At 35.7% G+C, this 26535-nt stretch overlaps 1 protein-coding gene across 1 annotated transcript in view; it reads right to left on the minus strand.

The window, feature by feature from the left end:
* TDRD5 (tudor domain containing 5) overlaps positions 1–26535 on the minus strand; it is a 66444-nt gene that overhangs the window by 5238 nt on the left and 34671 nt on the right. Inside the window, exons 12-16 of the mRNA XM_081300091.1 lie at positions 18764–18964; positions 17908–18070; positions 17007–17155; positions 8962–9144; positions 8055–8198 (exon numbers count right to left, since the gene is read on the minus strand). Of these exons, the coding sequence (XP_081156217.1) occupies positions 8055–8198; positions 8962–9144; positions 17007–17155; positions 17908–18070; positions 18764–18964 (840 nt within the window). The remainder of the gene's footprint in view (positions 1–8054; positions 8199–8961; positions 9145–17006; positions 17156–17907; positions 18071–18763; positions 18965–26535) is intronic.

Here is a 26535-nt window from a genome sequence, read left to right on the forward strand (position 1 = left end):
TTTCCAAATCCAAATTTGCTATGAATGAAGCTAGTTTTTTAAATCCTCCTGTAGATGTTTTTGTGTGCGTAAAACAACGTAAAAGGCAGAAAAAGGAGGACAGATAGATATGCACAGGACATCCAACTCCAAAGAGTTACTGAGAACAATAAACACATGACAACGTACCTGCTGCTTTATAAACGTTTTACAAGTACAGAGACAAGTACATTCAAAAGGATGCATAGCTGAGGTCGTACTTGACGGCCTGGACCACACTGTCTGCGTTTAAATTCCAGCTCTGCACTCACTAGCTTTATATCACTCACCTAATTTCTTTAAGCCTCAGTTTTGTTATCTATAAAATTAATAATAGTGTTTGCCTCACAAGCTTTCTGTGAAAATTGAGTTAACATAGACAAAGGCCTTAGAACTGTGTCTGTTATTATTATTCTAGAAGGACATTCAAATAGAAGTATCCTTTTACAGTTAAAGAAAAGGGGCACAGTACAAGCCAAGCTAAGTGCTGGAATTGGAGTTTTCAGGCTTAAACTTTTGATATGCAAGATGCTATTACAGTTTTGCACTTGTGTTCTAGTAAGCCAAGCAGAAACAAAAATCCGTAAGTTGTCTGCCAATGTAATACTCCAGAGTTGGTCTAAGCTTATGGTCCCCTCCCTAAAGACAATGTTTCTCATATTCTTATTTTTACAGCTCTAATTCATCATTGCTGTAAGTAAAGAGGATACAAAGACAAGATGCTTGTTGTGAATATACCTTCACTGAAGGTGCAGTGGCAGAAATGGGAAAACCCTATCTTGACTATAGCCTCCCTATACTGAACAGTTTTGGTTTTTTTTTTTCACCTAGGACTGAAACTAAGGTCTTGCATGTGCTAAACACCACACTCTACCATTGAGTTACACTTCCAGCTCCTTTTCCTTTTTTTAGAGGAAAAGTTTTAAAATGTTTGATTTCCTCTTTCTTGATACTGGCAACAGTCTTAATTTTGCATCTCTTCCATTTTAGGAAATAGGACTCCAGAGAGGAGCTCTTTTCTTCCAAAATATCCTTTTCCCATTCCATATTTTATTCGAACATTTGATTTTTAACCCCCCAGTATGCCCAAGATCAAGTTAAGCCTTATTTTGTGGCTAGAGATGGAATTGCTCATAAGAAAAAACACTCCTGTAATCCCAGCAATTTGGGAGGTTTAAGCAGAAGGATCACAAATTCAAAGCCAGCCCTTAGCAGTTTAGCTCAGTGCTCTACCACTGAGCCACAACACCAACCCCTAAAAATATATTTTTTTAAAAGTTAAAAAACAGTTCTATCTTCAAAATGATAAATATGGCAAGTACTCTGCTGTCTTAAAATAGGGATAGAAAAAAAGGGTACAGAACACTTTCTCAAAAAGAAATAACACAAGTTCGTTCATTAAGTATAATAGCATTTAAGATGCTATTACACTATCACATGACACAGTAATGAATTACTTAACCTTTGACAATACTCTTTCTTCATGGGAGCTATAATGCTAAACAAAACTACATGAGAAAAAGTTTGATAACTCATGCTTCCAAATCACAAAACATATTAAAAAGCTAATATAATCAAGGTAATCAGTTACTGGCACACAGAATTGAGAGCACAGAAATAAACATTTAAGGTCAATTGGGGTTTTTAAAAAATATATTTTTAGCTGTAGATGGACACAATAACTATTTATTTATTTATTTATATGTGATGCTGAGGATTGAACCCAGGGCCCCTTACATGCCAGCAAGTGCTCCACCACTGAGCTACAACCCTAGCCTTCAATCAAGTTTTGATATGGGTGCTAAGATAACACAAGGGGAAAGAATATATAGTTCTGGGAGAAATAAATTTCCACATGCAAAAAAGTGAAGGTGGACTTTTATCTCACACCATGACAAAATTTTTCTCAAAATGGATTAAGGGCTTAAATCTAAGAGCCAAAACTATAAAACTCTTAGAACAAAGAACAGTTATAAATCTTTACAACCTGGGATTAAGTAATGGTCATACATATGATACCAAAAACTCAAGTAAACAAAGAATAAATTAGATTTCATGAAAAATTTGATGATGCAAAGGACACCATAAGAAAGTGAAAGAAGGCTGGGGTTGTGGCTCAGTGGCAGAGCGCTTGCCTAGCATGTGTGATGCACTGGGTTTGATCCTCAGAACCACATAAAAACAAATAAAGGGATGCTGTCCAAGTACAACTACAAAAAAAAAAAAGTGAAAGACAACAGAACAGTCAACAATTCTAAAAACCACGTATCTCATAGGGATCTTTAATAAAGTATTATATCATTACAACTTAAAAAATGGACAAAGAATCTAAAGAGATATTTTGCCAAATATAAACAAATGGCTCTAACAAGCATATGAAAAGATGCTCAACATCATTAGCCATCAGGAATATGCAATGAGACATACGTCATATCTATCAGTATGTATGCACATACATCTAAAAAACTAGAAAAGTACTGAAGATGTGGAGAAGCTGAAACCCTCATGCACTGTTGGTGGGAACATAAAATGGTTCAGCTGCTTTGGAAAACTGTATGGCAGTTCCACAGAATGTTAAAAACAGCGTTATCACATGGCCCAGCAATTCTACTCCTAGTTATATACCCAAGAAAAACTAAAATCCATGTCCACACACAAACTTGTACTTAAATATTCTTAGCTGCATTATTTATAATGACAAAAAATGTGCAATCAGCCACAAATCCCATCAAGTGATGAGTGGATAAATAAAATGTACTATGTCCTATGATGAAATATTATTCAACTATCAAAACAAATGAAATACTTATTCATACAACAATACTGATGAACCTTGAAGACAATGCCAAATAAAAGACAATCACAAAACACCATACGTTGTATGGCATCTATAGGAAATGTCCTAGACAGGCAAATACCTACTGACAGAAACAGATTAGTAGTCATTTAAGGCTCTGAGATGATAGGAAGGGGCTTAATTGCTAATGTGTATGGAGGTTTTTTGGGGGGTGATGAAAATGTTCTAAAAGAGACTGTAGTGAAGGTTGCACATCTCTGTATACTAAGACACTGAATCATATACCTTAGCAAATCACGGTGGTGTCCTAATTATATTTCAATAAAGCTGTTTTTTGTTTATACATGACAGTAGACTGTATTTTGACATATCATACATGTGTTGGGGGATGTGATCAAGTCAAGATGGCGCCTGGCAGTTTGCCAGGAGGAGTGGTTTGTGAGGCAACGCCACCAAGTCATTAAGATGGTGGGGATTCCTTATTGGCTGATTGCTGTATCTGAATGATGATAATTGAATCAAGCTGTGTGTAATCAGTTAGGTATATATACCGCTGTTGTTCCATAATAAAGCAGTTCCCGCTTCAACCTTCAAGTTGCTTGTCACCTCCCGGTTATTTTGCCCAGCCAGACTGCGGCAAATGGTGGCCCATACGGGGGAACTCTGGGACGCTCAGGGGGGAAGTGACAAGGGAGAACAGCAGACAATTTGGATTCCAGAGAGACTAACTAAAGCGATTTCTACAGACCAAAAAGATGATGATTTGGCTCAAATCCATAACAGCTGATATCCAGAACTCCAGTTTAGCTATCCTTATATCTGCAACAATGGTTCTCCCACACCTGGAGGCTAATGAATAATGAGCACCATCATTAAGGCCTATTTCAAATGTAAAAAACCTTGGGGCTTACTTGTGGGAATACCTTCAGATCCATATACAAGTTACAAGAAGAAGGATGAGATATCAAAAGAAGAGTCAAACCCAGGTGGTAGCCAGGATGCTTTTTTCAATTTTATTTTCTGAGCTCATGCAGACCTAGGTTAATGTTTTTCTGATCAGTTCTATTTTTGATCAACTGTGGAGTTTTTAAACATTGCAATGGAGATTTCGCCTGTGAAAAGCTACAAGGCCTTTACTATTGTGTTATGTGTGCACACTCGTGTTATGTGTTATATGTCTGTATGTGCGTATGTCCATATCATAAGAGGAGCTCTCATGAAAATTAAAAAAAAAATGGATCCAAATATCTTTTATTCACATGATTTAAACAGTTTAAACAGATGAAAGTAAAGATGTCTTTAAAATTAAGCTTACAAGTTTTTCTAGGTGTTCAAAAAAAAACTAATAAAATGTTGAAATAATCTACCTAAATTCAGAAATTTACAAGGATTGTTTTAAAATGTGAACAAAAAAGGAGGTTAACAGATCTGTTTATTTACTTTCACCTTTCCTATTCATTATATCTAATAATTCTGTTCAGGATAATGTACTAAATTGTTCAGAAAATTGTTTTCTTAGTGCCTGCTGGAATGCTATACAATTTTCTTTATCCATCATTGCCAGAATTCCTACCTTCATCCCAGTGCCAGTGAAGACAAAAAAAGAAGAATTTCCAGTATTACTGAAAACCAAATGAGACTTCGGAATTACAGCTACCATCATCACAGCTGTTGCTGTTTCTGTTGCTGCAGCTTCTGCAATAGCTATCACACAAACTGTACAGTACAAACTGCTGCATCAATACTTCAAGAAGGAATAGACATATTAATGGATTCCTCTGCTTTAAGCTGCTTACAGAACTTACCTGGACTGTGTATCACTTATATGCATTATGAACTAATCTATTGATAATTGTAACAGTACCAGGGTATCTTTGCTGACCGTGTCATCAGTGGTACAATTTTTCCAAAGGCTTCTTACTTGGAGCAGTCAATGGCTTGGTATTGTGGCATTTTGTATCCTCCTCCTTCTGCTTGTGGCAGGTTGTTTATGGTGTTTGTAAAGATTACACAGATCCACAGGTATGGCTAAATATATTGGGCCGGTAGTCAAAGATGGGTAAGATCCAATTACAATGGTACCAACCAAAGCCAGGAGGCTGATGATTTGAGGTCAGACCATCCAATGACGGGTAAGGACCATATGTAGTATTGGACAACCTAAAACAGGCACGGTCCCTAAACCACATACTTGTTAATAAAACAAGGGGGAGATGTTGCGGGCTGCAGTCAAGATGGCGCCTGGCAGTTTGCCAGGAGGAGTGGTTTGTGAGGCAATGCCACCAAGCCATTAAGATGGTGGGGATTCCTTATTGGCTGATTGCTGTATCTGGATGATGATAATTGAATCAAGCTGTGTGTAATCAGTTAGGTGTATATATATACCACTGTTGTTCTGTAATAAAGCAGTTCCCGCTTCAACCTTCAAGTTGCTTGACACCTCCCAGTTATTTTGCCCAGCCAGACTGCGGCACACATGGAACATAACACTTCATTTTTGTAATTGTAGATGATGTGAAGTTTCACTGGTCGTGTAGTTACATAAGAATATAAAAAATTTATGTCTGATCCATTTACCGTCTTTCCTATTCCCATCTGCCCTTTCTCTTCATTCTCCTTTGTCTAATTCAGTGAATTTCCATTCTTCCCTCCCTACCACTTATTGTAAGTTAGCATCCACACATCAGAGAGAACATCCAGCCTTCCAGCCTCTGGTTTTTGGGATTGTTTGTTTCACTCAGTGTGATAGTCTCTGGTTCCATCCATTTAACAGCAAATGCTGAAATTTCATTTTTCTTTATGGCTGAGTAATATTCCATGTGTTTATGTACCACATTTTCTTTATCCATTCATCTGCTGAAGGGCACCTAGATTGGTTCCATAGCTAGCTATTGTGAACTGAGTTGCTATAAACATTGATGCAGCTATGTCACTGTAGTATACTAATTTTAAGTCCTTTGGGTATATGCCAAGGAGTGAAATAACTGGGTCAAATGGTGGTTTCATTTCAAGTTTTCTGAGGAACCTCCATACTGCTTTCCATAGAGGTTGTACCAATTTGCAGTCCTACCAGCAATGGATGAATGTACCTTGTTCCCACATCCTTATCAATGTGTTTACTTGCATTCTTGATATTTGCCATTCTGATTGGAATGAAATGGAATCTCAGTGTAGTTTTAATTTACATTTCTCTAATTGCTAGAGATATTGAACATTTTTCCATATATTTTTGACCATTCATATTTATTCTTCTATGAAGTGTCTGTTCAGTTTGTCCATTTACTGATTGGGTTATTTGGTTTTTGGTGTTAAGTTTTCTCAATTCTTTGTATATCTTGGAGATTAATGGTCGATCTGAGGTGCAGATGGCAAAGATCTCCCATTCTGCAGGCTCTCTCTACATGCTCTTATTTCCTTGGCTGTGAAGAAGCTTTTAGTTTGATACCATCCCATTTATTGATTCCTGATTTTACTTCTTTCACTTTAGGAGTCTTGTTGAGGAACTTGGTTCCTAAGCGAACATGATGGAGATTTGGGCCTATATTTTCTTTACAGAGTCTCTGGTCTAGGTCCTTGATCCACTTTGAATTGAGTTTTGTGCAGGGTAAGAGATAGAGGTTCAATTTCATTCTACTATATATGGATTTCCCCAGCACCATTTGTTGAAGAGCTATCTTTTGGCACCTTTGTCTTGTACGAGACAACTATATTTATGGGTTTGTCTCTGTGTCTTCTATTCTGTTCCATTGGTCTTCATGTCTATGCCAATATGATGGTTTTGTTACTATAGCTCTGTAGTATAATTTTTTTTTATTGATTGTTCAAAACATTACAGAGCTCATGATATATCATCTTTCATACATTTGACTCAATTGGGTTTTGAATTCCCATTTTTACCCCAAATACAGATTGCAGAATCACATCTGTTACACACTCACATTTTTACATAATGGCATATTAGTGACTGTTGTATTCTGCTACCATTCCTATCTCCTATCTGTATTATAATTTAAGGCCTAGTATTGTGATGCCTCCTGCTTCATTTTTCTTGCTAAGGATTGCCTTGGCTATTCTGGGCCTCTTAGTTTTCCTAATGACTTTCATGACTAAAAGCTGATTTTTTTTTTTTAAAGAGAGAGTGAGAGAGGAGAGAGAGAGAGAGAGAGAGAGAATTTTTTTTTTTTTTTAACATTTATTTCTTAGTTCTCGGCGGACACAACATCTTTGTTGGTATGTGGTGCTGAGGATCGAACCCGGGCCGCACGCATGCCAAGTGAGCGCGCTACCGCTTGAGCCACATCCCCAGCCCCAAAAGCTGATGTTTTTTGAAAAGTGATATCACAAAATATAAAAGCCTATGTTATGCTAAAACTAAATCCATTCCCTTAAGTAACCTAAATATCTGGAACAGACTGTTTTATGCAATATAGAATGGCTTTATCATTGCTGTCAAACAGAATGATTGTATTCTGTACAACATATATCACTTAGAAGATTCATCTTCCTCAAATCTGATTTTTTTTTAAATACCCCTGTTTTATTTTTATGTGGTGCTGAGGATTGAACCCAGGGCCTCATACATGCCAGGCAAGTGCTCTATCACTGAGCTACAACACCAGCCCCAATTCTAATTTTTAATAAGAGACCTAGTACCAAATTTCATGATTTACACAAATTGCCTGCTGTTTTCAGGACACTCATATAATATATGTGAGAAACATGAAACATGGATTTTGTGCCAGGGTTACTGCTTTCTGACATTGCAACACAAAAGAAGAAATTGGTCTACACTACAAAAGAGCTTAAAATATGGCTAAGTTATAGGATATCCCTATTTTTCTCTCTGCCTAATACAGATTTAATCAGGCTTTTAATTTTAGGCTCAGGATTTTATTCTAAAGAGAGAATATTAATTAAAATTTATTCTAAAGTCAGTATAAATTTTATGCCTCTATAGTGTATCAACTGCTCATTATTTTACTAAGAATGAAAGTACTTACCCATGCAAATGCTACTGTAAAATTCATTAGATATTTATCTTTTATTCTTTTTTTATGTTATCTGAGGATGTGATGATGGAATACATTTTCCTTCCAGTTCTAAGCTAATTTGTAGAGTATATTTTATTCTTTATTGTTTGTTTTCTTTTGCAGAGGTGGATGGGGATGGAAACCAGGGCCTCACACATGCTGGGTACAAGTGCTACCACCAAGGTACATCCCCTGCCTTGAACACTTACCTTTAGAATTCTGGTTGTACCAGTATTTTTTTCTTGAGTATCCAGCTCTTCTCGTTTTTTAATTTCTACTTTCATACCATTCACAAGGCCTGAAGGCTGCCAGGAATCATCCCATATATCTTTGGATGTAGGAAAACACCAATCCTAGAAGATAAAGAAAAATGCAACAATAAACTGAATAGTAACACATGATCAAACGAAGATAATGTGGGCATTGTAGAGGCAAGGAAGAAACAGGCATCGAACAAGAAAGGTACAGATTAACTTTCTACATCACTGATACTCTCCTCCTTCTGTTCTGGGTCTGCACCCAACATCTTCAACTTCTCTGAACGCTTGAATCTCATAAACATAAAAACAACCCTGTTTGTAGTATTTAACATTGTTTCCATAGCTACATGATTTTTCATGATCGTCTAGTACTTAAAAAGCATAAATACTAGGGAGTAACTTAACTGCATCTTCTTTCTCACAAGTATTTCTTCTTTTTTATAAGTAGGGGAAAACATATTTCAAATATATATAGTTAGGCACAATATGAGCAAATGTCCTGACTGCAGAAAACCAAGGTTATATTAAAAGACTAATGCAACAAAAAAAAATTTCAGAAAACAGTTTCTTCAGTTTGTTTATGGATTCCAAAGCATTGACTGGGTGGGCCAATGATAAAACAGATATCATAACACTTGAAAGGGCAGATAATCACAATAAGACTTCCCTCTGCTGGATCCTCTGCCCACTTATGTGCTACACTACTACTTTTTTTTTAATCATGTACTATTATGAATTAGAACCTGACAAATTCGTTTAAATTCCAGAACATATAGCTTTTTCAAGGCCTGGACAACTCAATTTAAATTTCCTCTTTGCAGTAGTGATTTTCTTTCTGTTATCCCAAGGGTCTAACCTTCTGTGGCATTTCTTCACATGTAGGACATTGTTTCTTTCCACCAAGGCTTGAGGTAAATAAATGGGAGGCAGCATCACCTCCTTTTCCTATTTTAGCCTGCAGTGGTAGCCAGTTCTCATCCCAGATATCATCACCTATGGTCACTGACTCCAGGCATGGCATTCCAGTGGGGATCTCATCCTAGAATGTATCAGAGGACAAAGAAAAACTATATTTTATAGTTCCTTATAAGCATATTTTAAAATTTAGTTTTATAATGTTTCCTGACTCCAAGCAAGGATGGCAGTTTAAATACACAATTTATTGCTATTTATTTTTCCTGTGTTCCTGAAATGCCACCAAAACAAAACAAAGAGACTTAGGGTATAAACTCCATGGTCAAAGAGACTAAAGAAAAAGCCACCCACATTCTGGATATAGGAAAGCAGACAACTGTCAACTGATTAAGGAATCCCAATAAAGCAGACTGCAGAGGTTATAGTGAGAAAAACTGAGAAGCAACCCAAATTAATAGAATACTTTAAAAGTTCAGGAAATGCACTATAAGGTTTTTAAAAAGAGGAGTAAAATGGCAATGAAAACAAGAACACCAGTTAAAAGTCAGTGTGAGCAGCTATGAGATATTCAGAGCCCTGCCCTGTTTCAAGAACTCAGGCAACCACACCTCTTGGTCTTCCAGAGGGCCAAGAAAGACTTCTAGAGGGTAAAACTGAAAGCAAAACAAAAACAGTAGGAAAGAGAAATTGGGTGAAGGTTTTTATACTGAAGATTGCTGGCCCTCTTTTTAATATAGCAGGATAGAGATAAAAGGAAAAGGCATGTGAACTTGAGGACAGATCCATAAACATTACCAAATCTGAACAGAGAAAAAAAAAAAAGATTGGGGGAAAAAAAAACCCAGAAGATTATTTTTAAAGCCTCAGAAACTAAAAGACAATGTCAAAATATTTAACATTTGTGTAATTAAATTTCCAAAAAGAAGAGAACAATGTCAAAAAATAATTTGAAGAAAAGTGGCTAAAAACTTCCAAAGACACAAACCTACCAGTTTAGCAAACCCCAAACACCATAAACCCAAGGAAATTCATGCCTGGACAGATTATAATCAACCTTCTGAAAACTAAAGGCAGAAATTATCTTGAATGGAGCCAGAGAATATGAAATATTACATGTAGAGACAGAGCTATATTATTGCTGTGAATTTTGTATCAGAAACTATGAAGGCCAGAAGGAACTGCAATAAGAAGCTTAAAGTGGGGCTCAGTGGTGAAGGGCTTGCCTAGCTGTGTGAGGCACGGGGTTTGATCCTTAGCACCACATACAAATAAATAAAATAAAAATTTCATCAACAATAAAAATATGTTTTTTAAAAAAAGCAGCTTAAAGTACTGGAAAAAAGCAGTAGCAAACAAGATCTCTATATTTGGCAAAAATACCTCTCATATTTTTAATGTTCTTTAAAATGAAGATATAAATATATGGTGAGTGAAGAAAACTAAGATTTATTGTCAGTAGACCTATACTAAAAAGAATTCCAATTCTTTGGATGCAAAGGAGATGATATCAGAAAGAAAGCTAGAGCACTGAAAAAGGAAGAACAGAATATATTTGAATGTGGAAACCAAGAAATATAACACTATGAAATTTCAATGTAAATTTAATACATAAGGATAGTAAAAAGTTAGCAAGAAGATGATTTATATGATGGTAAGATACTGACATACTGTTCAGTGATAAATTACCCATTAAGTCCACTGTAAAAAGAAGTCAGGGTTTATACTGTAATTCCTAGATATACCACTGGGGGGAAACCCTACACAGATATAATAAAAAAAAATAACATATAAATTAAAATGCCAAAATATTTCAGAAAAATAAGAATAGAGGGGAATTTCCTCAATTTGCACAGAATAATTATACAAAACTTAGAGCTAACTAACATCTTTGGTATTTTTCCTCCAAGATAAGAAGCCAGGAAAGTCTGTCTCTCACCATTTTTATTTAACATAGTGCTAGAAGCTCTATCCAGTGCAAAAAGCAAGGAACAGAAATAAAAGCCAGAAAAGAAAAAAAACCATATCTGTAGATGACATGACTACGAAAACCCCAAATAATCTACCAAAAAAAAAAAAAAAACAACCCTCCTAAGTGATCAAGGTTGCACTATACAAGATCAGTACAAAAAAATCAATTTCATTTCTACATACCAGCAACGAACATGCAGAAACTGAAATTAAAAATACCCCGTTTATAATCATAGCAAATATCATTATATATACAATTAATAAAACATATACAGAACCTACATACTGACAATTACAATATGCAGAGATAAGAAATCAAAGACCTAAATAAAAGGAGAGATTCACAACATTCATGTTAAAAGATTCAACATAATAAAGATGTTAATTTTCTTCAAAATTAATCAAATACTGTAATGAAATATCTATGGAAAACCCAGCAAGGTATTTTTTCAGGCAAAAACTTACTCTGGAATTATGTAAAGGCACAGATCCTAGAACAGCTAACACATGGAGCATGGTACTAACATAAAAGCAGACAAATTGACAAATGAAGTAGAATAGAAATTCCAGAAATAAATCCATGCATTACAGTCAACTGATTTTCCACAAAGATACCCAGACACACAATGGGGGAAAGAACAGTATCTCAATAGATGGTATTGAGGAAACTGGATTCTAAACACAGAAGAATGAACTTAAGCCCTTATCTCACATCCCTTATCTCACATCACATACAAATATCAATTCAAAGTGAATTAAAGACTTAAATGTAAGATGTAAAAGTACTAGAAGAAAACAAAGGGGAAAAGCCCCAAGACACTGGTCTGGGCAATCATTTTTTTTTTTTTTAAGTATGACCCCAAAAATAAAGGCAATAAAAGCAAAAACAGACAAAGGAGATTACATCAAACAAAAAATTTCTGCCAAGAAAACAGATTTCTCCCTTTCTCAAAAGAAGATATATGAAAGTCCAACAGGCATATGGAAAAATGCTCACCAATAATCAGAGAAATGCAAATTTAAACTACAAAGAAATTATCTCAGTACAAGTTAGAATGACTTACTAAAAAATAAAAAAGTATTGGCGAGGATGTGGAAAAAAGGAAGCCCTTATATCCTGCTGATGAGAACATAAATTAGTATAGCCATTACGTAAAACAGTGTGGAGGTTCCCCAAAAAATTAAAAACAAAACTACCATTTGACTCAGCAGCCTAACTAATGGGTATAAATCCAAAGGAAATGAAACCAATATCTTGAAAAGATATCCATACTCCTATGTTTGCTGCATCTTTACTCACAAACAATCAAAATATAAAATCAATTTAAGCATCCATCAACAGACGAAGGTCTAAAGAAAATGTGGTATACATACACAATGGAATACTATTCAGCCTTATAAAAAGAAGGAAATCCCACCATTGTGACAAAATGGACAACTTGAAGGACATCATGTTAACTGAAAAAAGCCAAGCACAGATGAAAACATACTCCCACTTATGGGTGGAATTAAAAAAAAGCGCGAATTCACAGAATAGTAAGATGATGATTTACTAGAGGCTGAGAGGGGAATTGGGGAGATACCGGTCAAAGGACACAAATTTCAGTAGACAGGACAAATAAGTCAAGAGATCTATTGTTCATCTTGGTGATTGCAGTTAACAACAACGAATTGTACACTTGAAAATTGCTAAGAAAGTAGACTTAAATTGTTCTCACTACAAAAAAAGAATGTATGTAAGAAATACATTAAATAGCTTCATTTAGCCATTCCACAAGCTATACATAAAAACTATATATTAAAACTTCACGTTGTATACCATAAATAATATTTAAACTCCATAAAACAAGGAAATGAAATCAATTTTATATCTTTTCCAGAAAATACAGACCAATAGCTTTCATGAAGACAGACATAAAAATCTTCAATAAAGTATCAGCAAATCACATCCAGTAATATATAAAAAGAATAATTCACCATGGCCAAATAGGGTTCATTATCCAATATCTAATGGAGTAGACTATTAATATATGCAAAACATAATTCAACAAAATTCAACATTCAGGGTGTAGGGGTGCACACCTGTAATCCCACAGCTCGGGAGGCTGAGACAGGAAAATTTTGAATTCAAAGTCAGCCTTAGCAAAAGTGAGGCACTTAGCAACTCAGTGAGACCCTGTATCTAAATAAAATACAAAAATAGGGTTGGGGATGTGGTTCAGTGGTTGAGTGTTCCTGAGTTCAATCCCCAGTACCCCCCCCCAAAAAAAATTCAACATTCATGCATGGGTAGAACTTTTCAGGAGTACAAGGATATTCTCTCTCATACTCCTGTTCAACAGTATCTGAAATACTAGCCAGAGCAAGGCAGGCAGATAGATTAAATCCATACAGATTAGAAGGAAATAAAACTACTAATTTGCAGACACCACTACCTATGTGAAAATCCCAAAGGGACTCCTAGAACTAATAAGTGAGTTCAGCTAGTTCACAAGATATAAGTTCAAAATTTAAAAAAATTATATATTCTAACAATGAAACTATCTAAAATAGCTCCAGATAAATGAAATATTTAGGTATAAAGTTAAAAAAACACATGTAGTTTCTGAATACTGAAAATTATAGCTACATGATAAAGATATAAACGAAAAACCTAAATTAATAGGCAGGTAGCTTCTGTCTTCAGAGAATAAAGATATCAACTTTCCTCAAATTTATCCACAAATTAACACAATTCCAACAAAATCCCAAATATAGATATATTGATTCTAAAATTTATAAGGAAGGAAAAAAGAACTAGAGTATTAAAAAAATTTTGAAAAATGATAAAATAGGAGAAGTTATACTACCTGACTACTATAAAGCCAGTATTCAAAGTCTGGTACCAATAAAGGGATGGATATAACAGAACAAGGGAACAGAATCCAGTCTAGAAATAGACTCATATAAGTATGGATGACTAGGTTGGGGAAGTAGATCAGTGATGGAGCACTGGCCTACCATGTGAAAGGCCCTGGGTTCAACCCCCAGCACCATACACAACACACACGCACACACGCACACACGCACACAAAAAAAACTACAAATATGGACAAATGAATTTTGGTAATGCTTTATAGGAAATTCAATTTAGATAGGATAGTCTTCTCAACAAATGATATTTGAACAACTGAACATGACATATACAACAAAATAAATCCTGTCTTAACCCCATATGCCCCCCAAATTAATTTAGATTTCTCAATATTGAAACACTGTACACAGAAAAAAAATTGATATCTTAACCTTCTCAAAATTAAAAACTCTTGCTACATGAAAGACATTATTAAAAGGATGAAAATATGAGCTACAAGTGGAAGAATATATTTGAAATCACATATCTGACATAGGAGTAGCATCCAGAATATATTAAAAATTCTCAAAAACATTAAAAAAAAAAACCAAAAACCAATGACCCAATAAAAGTATGGGCAAGTAGGGGATAGGTAAGGTAGCAGAATACAACAATTACTAATAGGGCATTATGTAAAATTGTGGATGTGTAACCGAAGTGATTCTGCAATCTGCATTTGGGGTAAAATTGGGGGTTCATAACCCACTTCAATCTATGTATGAAGTATGATATGTCAAGAGCTTTGTAATGTTGTGAACAACCAATAAAAATTAAAAAAAAAAATAAAATAAAATAAAATTAGAATCCATTCTGCAAAAAAAAAATAAAAATAAAAAAATAAATAAAAATAAATAAATAAAAGTATGGGCAAAAGACCTAAACAGACATTTCTACAAAAAGTATGTATGGATGGCAATTAAGTACAGAAAAGATGTTAAACAATATTAGTTATTAGGAAATGCAAAATATACCATGTGGTACTACCACTACACACCTATCAGAATGCTAAAATTAAAATTACTGGTAATACACAGTGCTAGCAAGGGTGTGGAGCAACTAGAACAGATTGCTAGTGGGAATGCAAAATTATACAACCTTTCTAGGGAACAATTTGATAATCATGTGACCCAGCAATTTTACTCCTAGGCATTTCCCCTATTTAAATGAAGCTTGTGTTCACACAAAAATCTGTACACAAATACTTGTAGCAGTTCTATGCATAATTATCTTCAATGGATGAAAAGCTATACAAGCATGATACATCCTTACAATAAATCCAAACTAAGTAGTCAAAAGCTTTGATTTGAAATTGCTAAATGCAACACTTTAGAAGAATAAATGATACCAGTCCTAAAGATTACAACACTGTGTGATTCCACTTATATGATGGTTCTAAAAAGGTAAAACTATAAACACTGATGTGGCTGTGTCCCTGTAGTACGCTGTTTTTAAGTCCTCTAGGTATAGACCGAGAAGAGGGATAGCTGGGTCAAATGGTGGTTCCATTACCAATTTTACAAGGAATCTCCATACTGTTTTCCATACTGGCTGCACTAAGTTGCAGTCCCACCAGCAGTGTATGATGTACTTTTTTCCCCACATCCTCGCCAACACTTATTGTTTTTATTCATAATAGCTGCCATTCTAACTAGAGTGAGATGAAATCTTAGAGTAGTTTTGATTTGCATTTCTCTAATTGCTAGAGATGAAAATTTTTCATATATTTTTTGATTGATTTTATATCATTTTCTACAATAGCTAAATTGTGGAACCAACCTAGATGCCCTTCAGAAGATGAATGGATAAAAAAAATGTGGCATTTATACACAATGGAATATTACTCAGCAATAAAAGAGAATGAAATCATGATATTTGCAGGTAAATGGATGGAGCTGGAGAAGATAATGCTAAGTGAAGCTAGCCAATCCCAAAAAAACAAATGCCAAATGTTTTCTCTGATATAAGGAGGCTGATTCATAGTGGGGTATGGAGGGGGAGCATGGGAAGAATAGACAAACTCTAGGGATGGGAGGGGAAGGGAGGGTGCATGGGGTTAGAAATGATGGTGGAATATGATAGTCATTATCCAAAGTACATATATGAAGACACAAATTGGTGTGAATATACTTTGTATACAGAGGTATGAAAAATTGTGCTCTATGTGTGTAATATGATTTGTAATGCATTGAGTAGTTGCTTGGGGTCAGGAATATGGAGGAGATTGATTAAAAAAGGGTAGCACAAGGGAGTTACTTCAGATTGATGGAGTCACTCTGCATGCTGATTTTGATACTGGTTACATGAAACTACTTGTATATTAAGACTGACAGAAAATTATACCAAAAGAAAGTCAATTTTGCCATATATTAGTTTAAAAAGAAAGATGGTAAGACAAAGTAAATTTATGCAGGAAAGGAAAAGGTGTCATAGCATACAATGTGCCTGAGCCATGAACAGCATTTACAGCCATAAGAATGCAAATGGAAAGTTTGATACACTCAGTATGATGGATGGTGGAGAGGGGACACAACAGTTATGTTTATGTGTGGTAGGGTGAAGGGATGAAAGAGAACTAAGCCCTCATCCTTCTACTGGGTAGAACACAGATACATAAAACTGAGAAAGCAGAGATTGATATGTATGTATTAAAGGAATAGAGGTAAAACTCCAAAATAAGTAGCTAAAATAAATGAAAATGGTTGTTTTGGGATATAGGCCACAGAGGAGAAATGGTCATAAGGGACTCTAGGCTATGTGTACATAAACATTTGACTAAAATAAAAATAAAACATGCCCTTCAAAAAAGTTATAAACCCTTTTCCCTAGCATTGTTCTCGATCTCAGTGTTTAGGTACTGCACAATTCTTGAATATGGCATAAACATACAGGAGAGTAACTAGCACATCAAAGCCAGGTGATGCCTTTTCTTTTCCACGATCAAGGTTATGTCCCTAAAACACTCACCTTGGAGACTGCTAAAGAGAGAATTTATAATTCATCTGTGAGAGATGATCTATGACAATAAAAGCAGCAGAGCTTAAAAAGCTAATTTATTTCAGTCTCTTCATTTGTGAATTAATTATATTAATTACATATTTTTTAAAAACTACCTTTCCTTCTCCTACCTCATTTTCTTCCTTCAGATCCTTTGGCTCTGGAATGGACCACTTTAGATCTTCTTCACAGCTCTTGTGAGTTTTCAGAGAACTGAATTCAGAATCCTTTAATGGCTCCTTTGACATAGATTTAAGAGACTTAAATACATCATTAATATCTTTTTAGTAGATATGAAAGAAATTCTTTGTCTTCTATATTAATGTTGTTTACAAAATCTTTTTACATTTTATTTTATTCAACAAAAATAAAAAGCCTTATATCAACAACAAAATATTTCCAGCCTTCAAGATTAAACACTTCCTATACTCTTATTCCTCATGACAACAGGTACTGGACTATCAGACTCAAGAGGACCTGTTTATCTATTCAAGAAATATTAAGTTCTTAGCATGAGCTTCACTTTCCTTTTATTTAGAATGGGAAGGTTATTATGCAGGTTAAATTCTCTATACATGTGAGCACTCAGAACAGTGCCTGTGAGGTAGTACAAGTTCAATAATTATTGTTGCTCTGTGGCTAGAATAATGCATAATAAAAGGTTGTTATAATAATACTGTTGTAACTGTGGATGGAGAGAGGGTTGGCAAACATTGAAGGAGAAAAAAATCAGAATCTGTGAAGAACCTGAGCAGTGAGTATGAAGGACAGCATTTGAGAAGGGAAGGCACAACTACACAGAGGAAGTGAGTAAATAGGAGAAATCACCAGAGGAAGCACAAATACTGCAAAGGTTTAAGCTGCCTAACAATGAGAAACGGGTTAGTTGTAAGATCACTGTGCATCTAAGTTTGGAAAACCTCAGTTCCCTCATCTGTAAAACGAGGATAACTAGAGTTAATTAAAGGAATTATTATAATATTTGTAAATATTATAATAATTAATATAATTTAACTGTTATTATAATATAACTTACCAGGGCATGGAAATCGCTCTCTTTGGATCGAGGACTTATCTCTCGGTCTTCATTAAAATAGTGTTGCTGAGAAGAATAACCCAGTTCTGTCAAGACAACTTTATCTGGCCCTCCACTGGGTTGAGTGTATAAAGCTAAAGGATTTAGGTCTCTGAAGCCCTGGATAAAAATAGATAATTTTTTTAAATGAGGAAGGGTTTAACTATCCAATCAAAAAAGAAAGGACGAAAGTTAGTACTTCATAATTCTCAAGTGCTGTGGAGGTACATTATCTTCTTAGTTAAAAGCTTGCTCCATATTGACACTTTTACATAGTTACAAAAATTAGCATCAATATTAGCAGTGATACAGCTATCACTATCAACAGATCACTATCAATAATGTAAAATAAAAGTGTTGCTTTTCTCTAGGATGACCTAAGATAACTACACACTTTGAAATACTTTGGAGTAAGGGAGAATAGTCAATCTTTTTTTTTTTTTTTTTTGTACTAGGCATTGAGCCCAGGGGCACTTAATCACTTAGCCACATCTCCAGTCCTTTTTATTTTTTATTTTGAGACAGGATCTTGCTAAGTTGCTGGGGCTGGCTTTGAACTTGAGATTCTTCTGCCTCCTCCCCAGCCACTGGCACATGTGCCACCTACCCTGGCAAAAGTATTCATATTCTAAAGGATAATTAGCCAAATGTGGTTTTTATGGTCATCTAAAAATTAAGAGTGTTCTGCATTAAGAAGTCAGCAATGTGATGAATGGCTCTAAAATTAAAGAATAAATCAAACAACCTTCTGTATTAAATTTAAGTGTTGAGAGCAAGCAATATATGTTGCAAAATGCATCCACACTGCTCTACCTTGGAAGGGACATTTTCTCGGCATACAATAGCATGGCCCTCTGCTCTTAAGACATGATGGAAATAGACATCTTCATGTGAGGATGTATCACACAGAAAAATGTTAAGGATTCCATCGATATATTCATCCACTACTCCTACTAACGGCTTCAGACCACACAATTTCTGGAACTGCAAAATAGCTCTGGATGTCCAGTGTTCCTGTAATATAATAAAGACACTAGATTTAGGTGATAGAGTTCAACATGAATTATAGTACCATTTATGATAATGTACAGTACAGTAGTTTTAAGTGGAAAAATCAAAGCATAAAAGAACTAGAATGATACATAAGATTATGATTTGAGGATGATAAAAATCAAAATAAAAAATGGTGAAAAAGTAATTATTTGGTGAGGAACCCCTTAATTTCAGAAATATATTATTAGACCAACCCTCCCACAGGGAAAAAAAACCTAAAAAGTCTAGGTAAAATATCATTTTTAATATGCCCAGAACATCAAAGTACTAGCAAGCTAGTGACAAATTATCAGGCCAAAACTGAAGGGAAGGGCTAGGGTTGTGGCTCAGTGGTAGAGTGCTCACCTAGCACATGTGAGGCACTGGCTTCGGTCCTTAGTACCACATAAAAATAAATAAAAGGTATCTGTGTCCATCTACAACTAAAAAAATAAAAAAACTGAAGAGAAAGTGGGAACAACTTTTGTCTTAAGGGTACCTCCTAATCCAGGCAAATTTGAACACTGCAAAGGAGACATATAGCAAAACTGGGGTCCACTACAGTAGGTTGTCTGTAGAAAAGTTTTCCTTCATTGAGTCCTGCAAGATATGGTCTTGGGTAAGCAGGGAGAGAAAGAAACCAATCTTCACATGGGTTTGCACCTCAATTTTCATATCATTAGAGTGGTCCATAAATCCTCAAGTTGTTAATTTAAATTAACATAGTTCTGAAGTGCTGGAAATCCTAAGGAGCAGGCAGAAGCAAACATAAACCCTCTCCAGAGATAGGTGCACTCAGCTTGCATCATTTAACTATTCTTAAAATTTTTCAAAGACAATGAGCAGCACACAGGCAAAGATAAAATGCATAAAAACAATGAATCAGAAGAACAAGTAGAAACCATATAACTGCAACAAACCCTTAAAATCTTGGACAATTTCTTTTTTTTTTTTTTAAAGAGAGTGAGAGAGGAGAGAGAGAGTGAGAGAGAGAGAGAGAGAGAGAACGAATTTTTAATATTTATTTTTTAGTTCTCGGCGGACACAACATCTTTGTTGGTATGTGGTGCTGAGGATCGAACCCGGGCCACACGCATGCCAGGCGAGCACGCTACCGCTTGAGCCACATCCCCAGCCCCTCTTGGACAATTTCTAGACAAATTATAAAACTAAGCTTACTATGCTTAAAGCAAAGTCCCCCTTCCAAAAAAAACAACAACCCTGCTTAGTCTGAAAGATTCTGCAGAGATCAGCAATCTATAAAGACAAATATAGCATAACAAGCTTTAGAAAGTAAAAATATAACAAACTAAAATCTTCATAGGTTAATTCAGTAGCAGATTATATACGATTAAGAGTAAATTAGCAAAGTTGAAGATAATTTATGGAAAAAAATTTACCCAGTGTGGGAAGAAAGATGGGCATAAAATACAGAAGGCCGTTAAGAAGTGGAAGAAAAATTGAGGAAGTTTGACACTTTTAATTATGGCCTCAGTGGGCTGAGGCTGTGGCTCAGGCTTGCCTAGCATGTGTGAGGCACTGGGATGGATCCTCTGCACTACATATAAATAAATGAATAAAATAAAGGTCCATACATATAAAAAATATTTTAAAAAAGTTATGGCCTCAGCAAAAGAGGCAGAAACAGAGGTAATAAAAATATAATCATAATTGAAGAGACAATGACTGGAAATTTGCAAGATTTAGTGAAAAGTAACTAAGATAAAAAAAAAAAAGTCCAGTAAAAAACAATATAGGGGCTGGGGTTGTGGCTCAGTGGCAGAGCTCACACCCAGTGTGAGGCACTGGGTTCGATTCTCAGCACCTGCATATCAATAAATAAAAAATAAAGGTCCATTGACAACTAAAAAAATATTTTTACAAAAACAATATAGGATAAGTGAGCATAAATTCACACTAACAGCCAGGCACAGTGGCCCATGCCTGTAATCCCAAATGGCTCAGGAAGCTGAGGCAGGAGGATTGCAAGTTTGAGGCCAGCCTCAGCAACTTAGTAAGGCTCTAAGCAACTTAGTAAGATTGACTCAGAATAAAAAGGGCTGGGGATGTAGCCTGATGGTAAAGTGCCCCTGGGTTCAATTCCCAGTAACAACAAAAAATAAAATAAAATCGCTATGAAGGGAGGGGAGAGGGTGTCGGGGTAGGAAGGGTAGTAGAATATATCAGACATTATCACCTTACGTAAATATATAACTATAGACTGGTATGATTCTACATCATGTACAACCAGGAAAAAATATATTCCATTATATGTATCAAAATGAATTCTTATGTATAACTAATTAAAAATTTAAAATTAAGTCATTAATTAAAAAATAAATTTAAAAAAATAAAGTCATCATTTCCCACTTTCAAATAGGTTGGCAATTTGTGGGATGTATTCCTCTTCTTTATCAAACTTTGGTCTCCACTGATTTCTCCTGCCAGAATCAACTACCACTATGACACACTGCCAGGTTAACTGGCTCATTGAAAAAACTAACCAAAATGGCAAATACCTTTCTCTTTAGATCACAAAAAAAAGAAGAGAATATACTAATGAACAATAATTGTAATGTAAATGGACATACTATTACAGTTGCTGGCATCAAAAAGAAAAGAAGGCAGGCCACACATGCATGCCTGCGGTCCCAGATATAAACCTAGGAGTACACCCTGCACTGCTCCTGACCTTCATCTCTGCATGGACTAAGCCACACAAAGGACCATAGATGGTGCATGCCTGTAAGTCCCAGCTACTTAGGTGGCTGAGGCCAGAGCATCACAAGTTCAAGGCCAGCCTAGGCAACTTAGCAAGACTTTGTCTCAAAAAGTTAGAAAAAGGAGAGCTGGGGACATGGCCTAGTGGTAGTGCATCTGCTTAACATGCAGAAAGCCTGGAGTTCAATCCCCAGCAACTCCTGCCCCCCCAAAAAGAACAGGAAGATATTATGAATAATTATGCCAATAAAATGAAACTAAGTAAAAAGAAAACATTCCCTAAAAATATGACACCAAAATCACATTGAGGAGGAACAGAAAAAAAAAACTACTACAAATACTGCATTTTAATTTTTTTGTGCCAGTCCCTTAGAGTGGGCAAAAATTGATTGAAACAAAATATTAACACTGCAAATCTACTAGTTAAAATTTCACAAAATAACATAAAAACAAGTATATGTTAAAAATTAAAGTTTCAAATGATATTTTTAGTTTGTGACATTTATGTTTCTAAAAATAATAAAGCTTAAACTGCATGAAGACTTTTGGAATAAATATATATCAACACATTCTACTCCAAAATGAAATGCAATGATTTTACTTTTAAAAGTTCTATGTTTCCCAAAGAAATTCAGAGAATAAAACAGTTTTATATTTCACCACATATTAACTATTTTCCATAATCTTTATTCCTTCCTATAGATCTCAGTTACTATTTATTTTCATTTCCATTAAGAGCTAGAAGGACTTCCTTTAGTATTTCTTGCAGTTCAAGAATACTGGTGGGCTGGGATTGTGGCTCAGCGGTAGAGAGCTCATCTAGCACATGCGAGGCTCTGGGTTCGATCCTCAGCACCACATAAAATAAATAAATAAATGAATAAAGGTATGTGTCCAACTACTACTTTTTTTTTTTTTTTTTAAAGAGAGAGAGAAGAGAGAGAATCTTTAAATATTTATTTTTCAGTTTTCGGTGGACACAACATCTTCATTTTATTTTTATGTGATGCTGAGGATCGAACCCAACGCCCCGTGCATGCCAGGCGAGCGCGTTACTGCTTGTGCCACATCTCCAGCCCCATGTCCAACGACTTCTAAAAAATAAATATTTAAAAAAAAGAATACTGGTGACAAAATATCCTAGTTTTTTTTGTTGTTGTTGTTGTTGTTTTGCTGAGCTGGGGATGGAAATTCAGGGTCACACAAGTGCTTGACCACTGACCTATGCCCTGAGTCCTCCCAGTGTTATGCACCACTTAACAACATTTTGGTCAATAAAAGTTCATGTATGTGACAATATTCGCATAAGATTACAAAGGAACTGAAAAATTCAAATTGCATAGTGATGTGGTAGCTGTCATAGCATTGTCACATCCTGTCCAGGTTTGTGGTGCTTCTGGTGGAAACATACCTGCTGTTCGGCCAGTACATAATACTTGATGATGATGATAAACAACTACGTTACTAGTTTATATACTTGCTATACTATTCTTTTAATCATTAAAGTATATCCCTACCTGAAAAAAAAATTTAACTGTACAACAGACTTAGCCAGGTCCTTCAGGGGGGATGCCAGAAGAAGGAACCGCTGTCATAGACAACGGCTCTGTGTTATTGCCCTTGCGGACCTTCCAGTGGGACCAGATGCAAAGGTGGAAGACAGTGATATTTTGATCCTGATCCTTCATAGGCCTAGGCCTTGTGTCCTAGTTTTTAATAAAACAGTTTAAAAAGTTTTTTAAAAGATAAAAATAAGTCAAAATGGGTTATTGTTTTGGTTACCTTTTGGGTTGTTGTGACAAAATACCCAACAAGAACAATTTACAGGGGCTGGTGTTGTGGCTTGGTGGTAGACCACTTGCCTAGCACGTGGCTTCTTGGAAAAGGAAAAGGACAAGGACAAGGAAAAGGAAGAAAGGAAGAAAGAAATTTTTAAAAAATTTACAGGAGGAAAATTTATCTGGAGCTCACAGATAGGCAGCTCCACAACTCTGGGCCTAAGGTGAGGCAGGACATTATGCAGGAGGGGGCAAGTGAAGGAAAGCTGCTCAGCTCAGGGTCAGGAAGCACCTGCATAGAGAAGATGAAGTCACCTACCTCCTCTAGCCATAACCAACTTGCCCACAGTTACCACCCAGTCAGTCCAATCAAACTAGGATGGACTGATGAATTATAGCTCTCACAATCTGATCATTTCACCTCTGAATGTTCCTGCATTAACGGGAGATTTGGGAGAACACCTCATATCCAAACTATAATGGCTATATTTTAATCTTAAAATTAAAAAAAAAATGTTTAAGGAATAAACATTTAAATGTATTTAAAAATACAACCACCAGGCAGGTGGTGCACACCTGTAATCTCAGAGGCTTAGGAGGCTAAGGCAGGAGGATTTAGAGTTCAAAGCCTGCCTCAGAAAAAAAAAAAAAAAAAAAAAAAAAAAAAAAAAAAAAAACAAGGCACTAAGCAAAACTATGTGAGACCCTGTCTCTAAACAAAACACAAAATAGGGCTGGGGATGTTGATCAGTGGTTGGTGCCCCCAAGTTCAATCCCCAGTACCAAAAAAAAAAAAAAAAAAAAAAACACACTGCCCAGGTAGGGTAGTAGGTTATACTATCTAGGTTTGTGTAAGTACATGCTATGATGTTCATAAAATAATGAAATCACCTAACAATCCACTTCTCAAAAAGTGTCTCCATTGTTAAGTGACAAGTTGGACTTAAACTCTAAATTTTGTACACCCCTTGCTCTTGCAGTCTGTAGCAACTGAAATCTCTGTTCAGTTCCTTCAAATGCCAGTTGTTAACTTTCTCCTAGGGCAACTAGGTTGTCCCTAGTGCGTGCAAAGTTCAGTAGTCATCTAAGGATTTGGGAAGATTATATACGCTGTGTATACAATTGTATACCCATTCTGTGTGTTAAGTATTTGCCCCCTAACTTCTAGCTGTTCTGTCACTCTCAAAGAATCTCCTCTATTTCTTCAAGCCAGCAAGGCTGAAGAGTGAAGACTGCCCTCAAGAAGGCAGCTGGAAAGCGGTTAAAAACCTTAACCGCTACAGTTTGATTTCCAAGGAGACTTCTGCTTTCCTGCCTACTTTTGATTTTGTCTGTGGGAACATAGTCTCATCACATTCCTTTGTTGCTCTTCTTCCATTACCAAGAGAATTAATCATTTTCAAAATTAGAAAATAGACATAGAAATAAAATGAGATAGATTCATTTTAGGTAAAAACATGACTACTGAGCTCTTAACATTAACCAAACATTGCTATAGGACACTTATACTGTTGGGTTCAGATGGACACACAAGAAAACAGCAGACAGTGACAAGTATAATAAAGACAAAACATGGTGATGATGAATGACTCAAGGGGAAGGGCATACTTTAAACTGGCTGTGAGGAAAAGAAAACCCTTTGAGGAAATAACAGGAAGGGCAACCATGAAACTTCTTGGAATAAGCTATTCCTGTGATTGGAATGAGCCAAAGCCCTGAGGAGGAGAGGTATAGGAGGCAAATAAAAAGGCAATGAAGAGGAAAAAAAAAAAAGAAAACAAAACAGAGAAGCCATTTGGCTGATGTAAAAGACATTGGTTATAAATGGGTTGCAAATTTAGCATCCAGCTTCCTGATGGCCAAAGTAGTAAAAAGAGACCCATTCAAGACTACAGACTAAAACCCAATCCTGATGGTAGTACAATGTATGGTTTTTGTGAAATCTGAGTGCAGTGGTGCACATCTATAACCCAGTTACTTGGGAGGCTGGTCTGGGCAACTTTGTGAGACTGTCTAACAAAAAGGCAGAGTTAGGGGTGCTAGCGGTGGAGATTAGTGGTTTAGTGCTTGCCTAGAATGCACAAGGGCCTGCGTTCAATCCAGTACTGCAAATAAATAAAACACTTTGTGTACATTGTTTATAATAGTGGAAATGTAGAAGATTAAATGTCCAACAATAAAGGAATGGTTAAACAGGCCACAATGCATATTTAGCTAATAAATTACTATGAATCCATTAGAATTGAGAACTTAATGTATATTTATGCTAAATGCTAAGTGAAAAAGCATAATATACAACATATTATGATTATTTTAGGTAACACTAAAAACCTTTCAAAAACCTGGACTTTCTACATCCAATAAAATAAACTGGAAGAAACACAACAATTTCTAAGATGAGTGTGTCTCAGTGGTTGAATTATATGATTTTTTTAATATTTAATTTTTTTAGTTGCAGTTGTCGATACCTTTATTTATTTTTATGTGGTGCTGAGGATCGAATCCAGGGCCTCGCACATGCTAGGTGAGTGCTCTACTGCTGAGCCACAACCCCAGCCCTGAATTATATGATTTTTTTGGTTCTCTTTGCTGTATTTTTCAACTAAAAGATATTTTTAAATAGTCATTTATATGTAAGCAACCAATAAATTATTTAGGTTAAACAGACAACAATGGCGTGAGGAACACACATAGGAACGCATAGGTTCAGAGGAGAAAAGGTAAAGGCCAGAGATAATTATAACTGCACACACCATACCTGCCTATGTGAATGTAAATGCTTTCTGCAGGCCCTCCAATCACCTTTCACAATGTATGGGAGAATTCTCTTAAAAATGACACCCGACTATGGCAGTTCCCCAGCATCTAAGGGACAGCAGCTTTTTGACCTCTGAACACGGCTCTCCACGTGAAGTCTGTGCCTATTTCTGACATCATTTGTCATGTACCTTCCAGCTCATTCTATATTCAGAGCCAACAGAACTAATTTCTTAAATTTGAAATGTTCACACTACTCTCCCTGGAATGTTTTTCCTCTTGTCTGGTTGCTAATCT

The sequence above is a fragment of the Spermophilus citellus genome (genome assembly GCF_964194105.1).
Source record: "Spermophilus citellus genome assembly, chromosome: 6".
NCBI classification, from domain to species: Eukaryota; Metazoa; Chordata; class Mammalia; order Rodentia; family Sciuridae; genus Spermophilus; species Spermophilus citellus.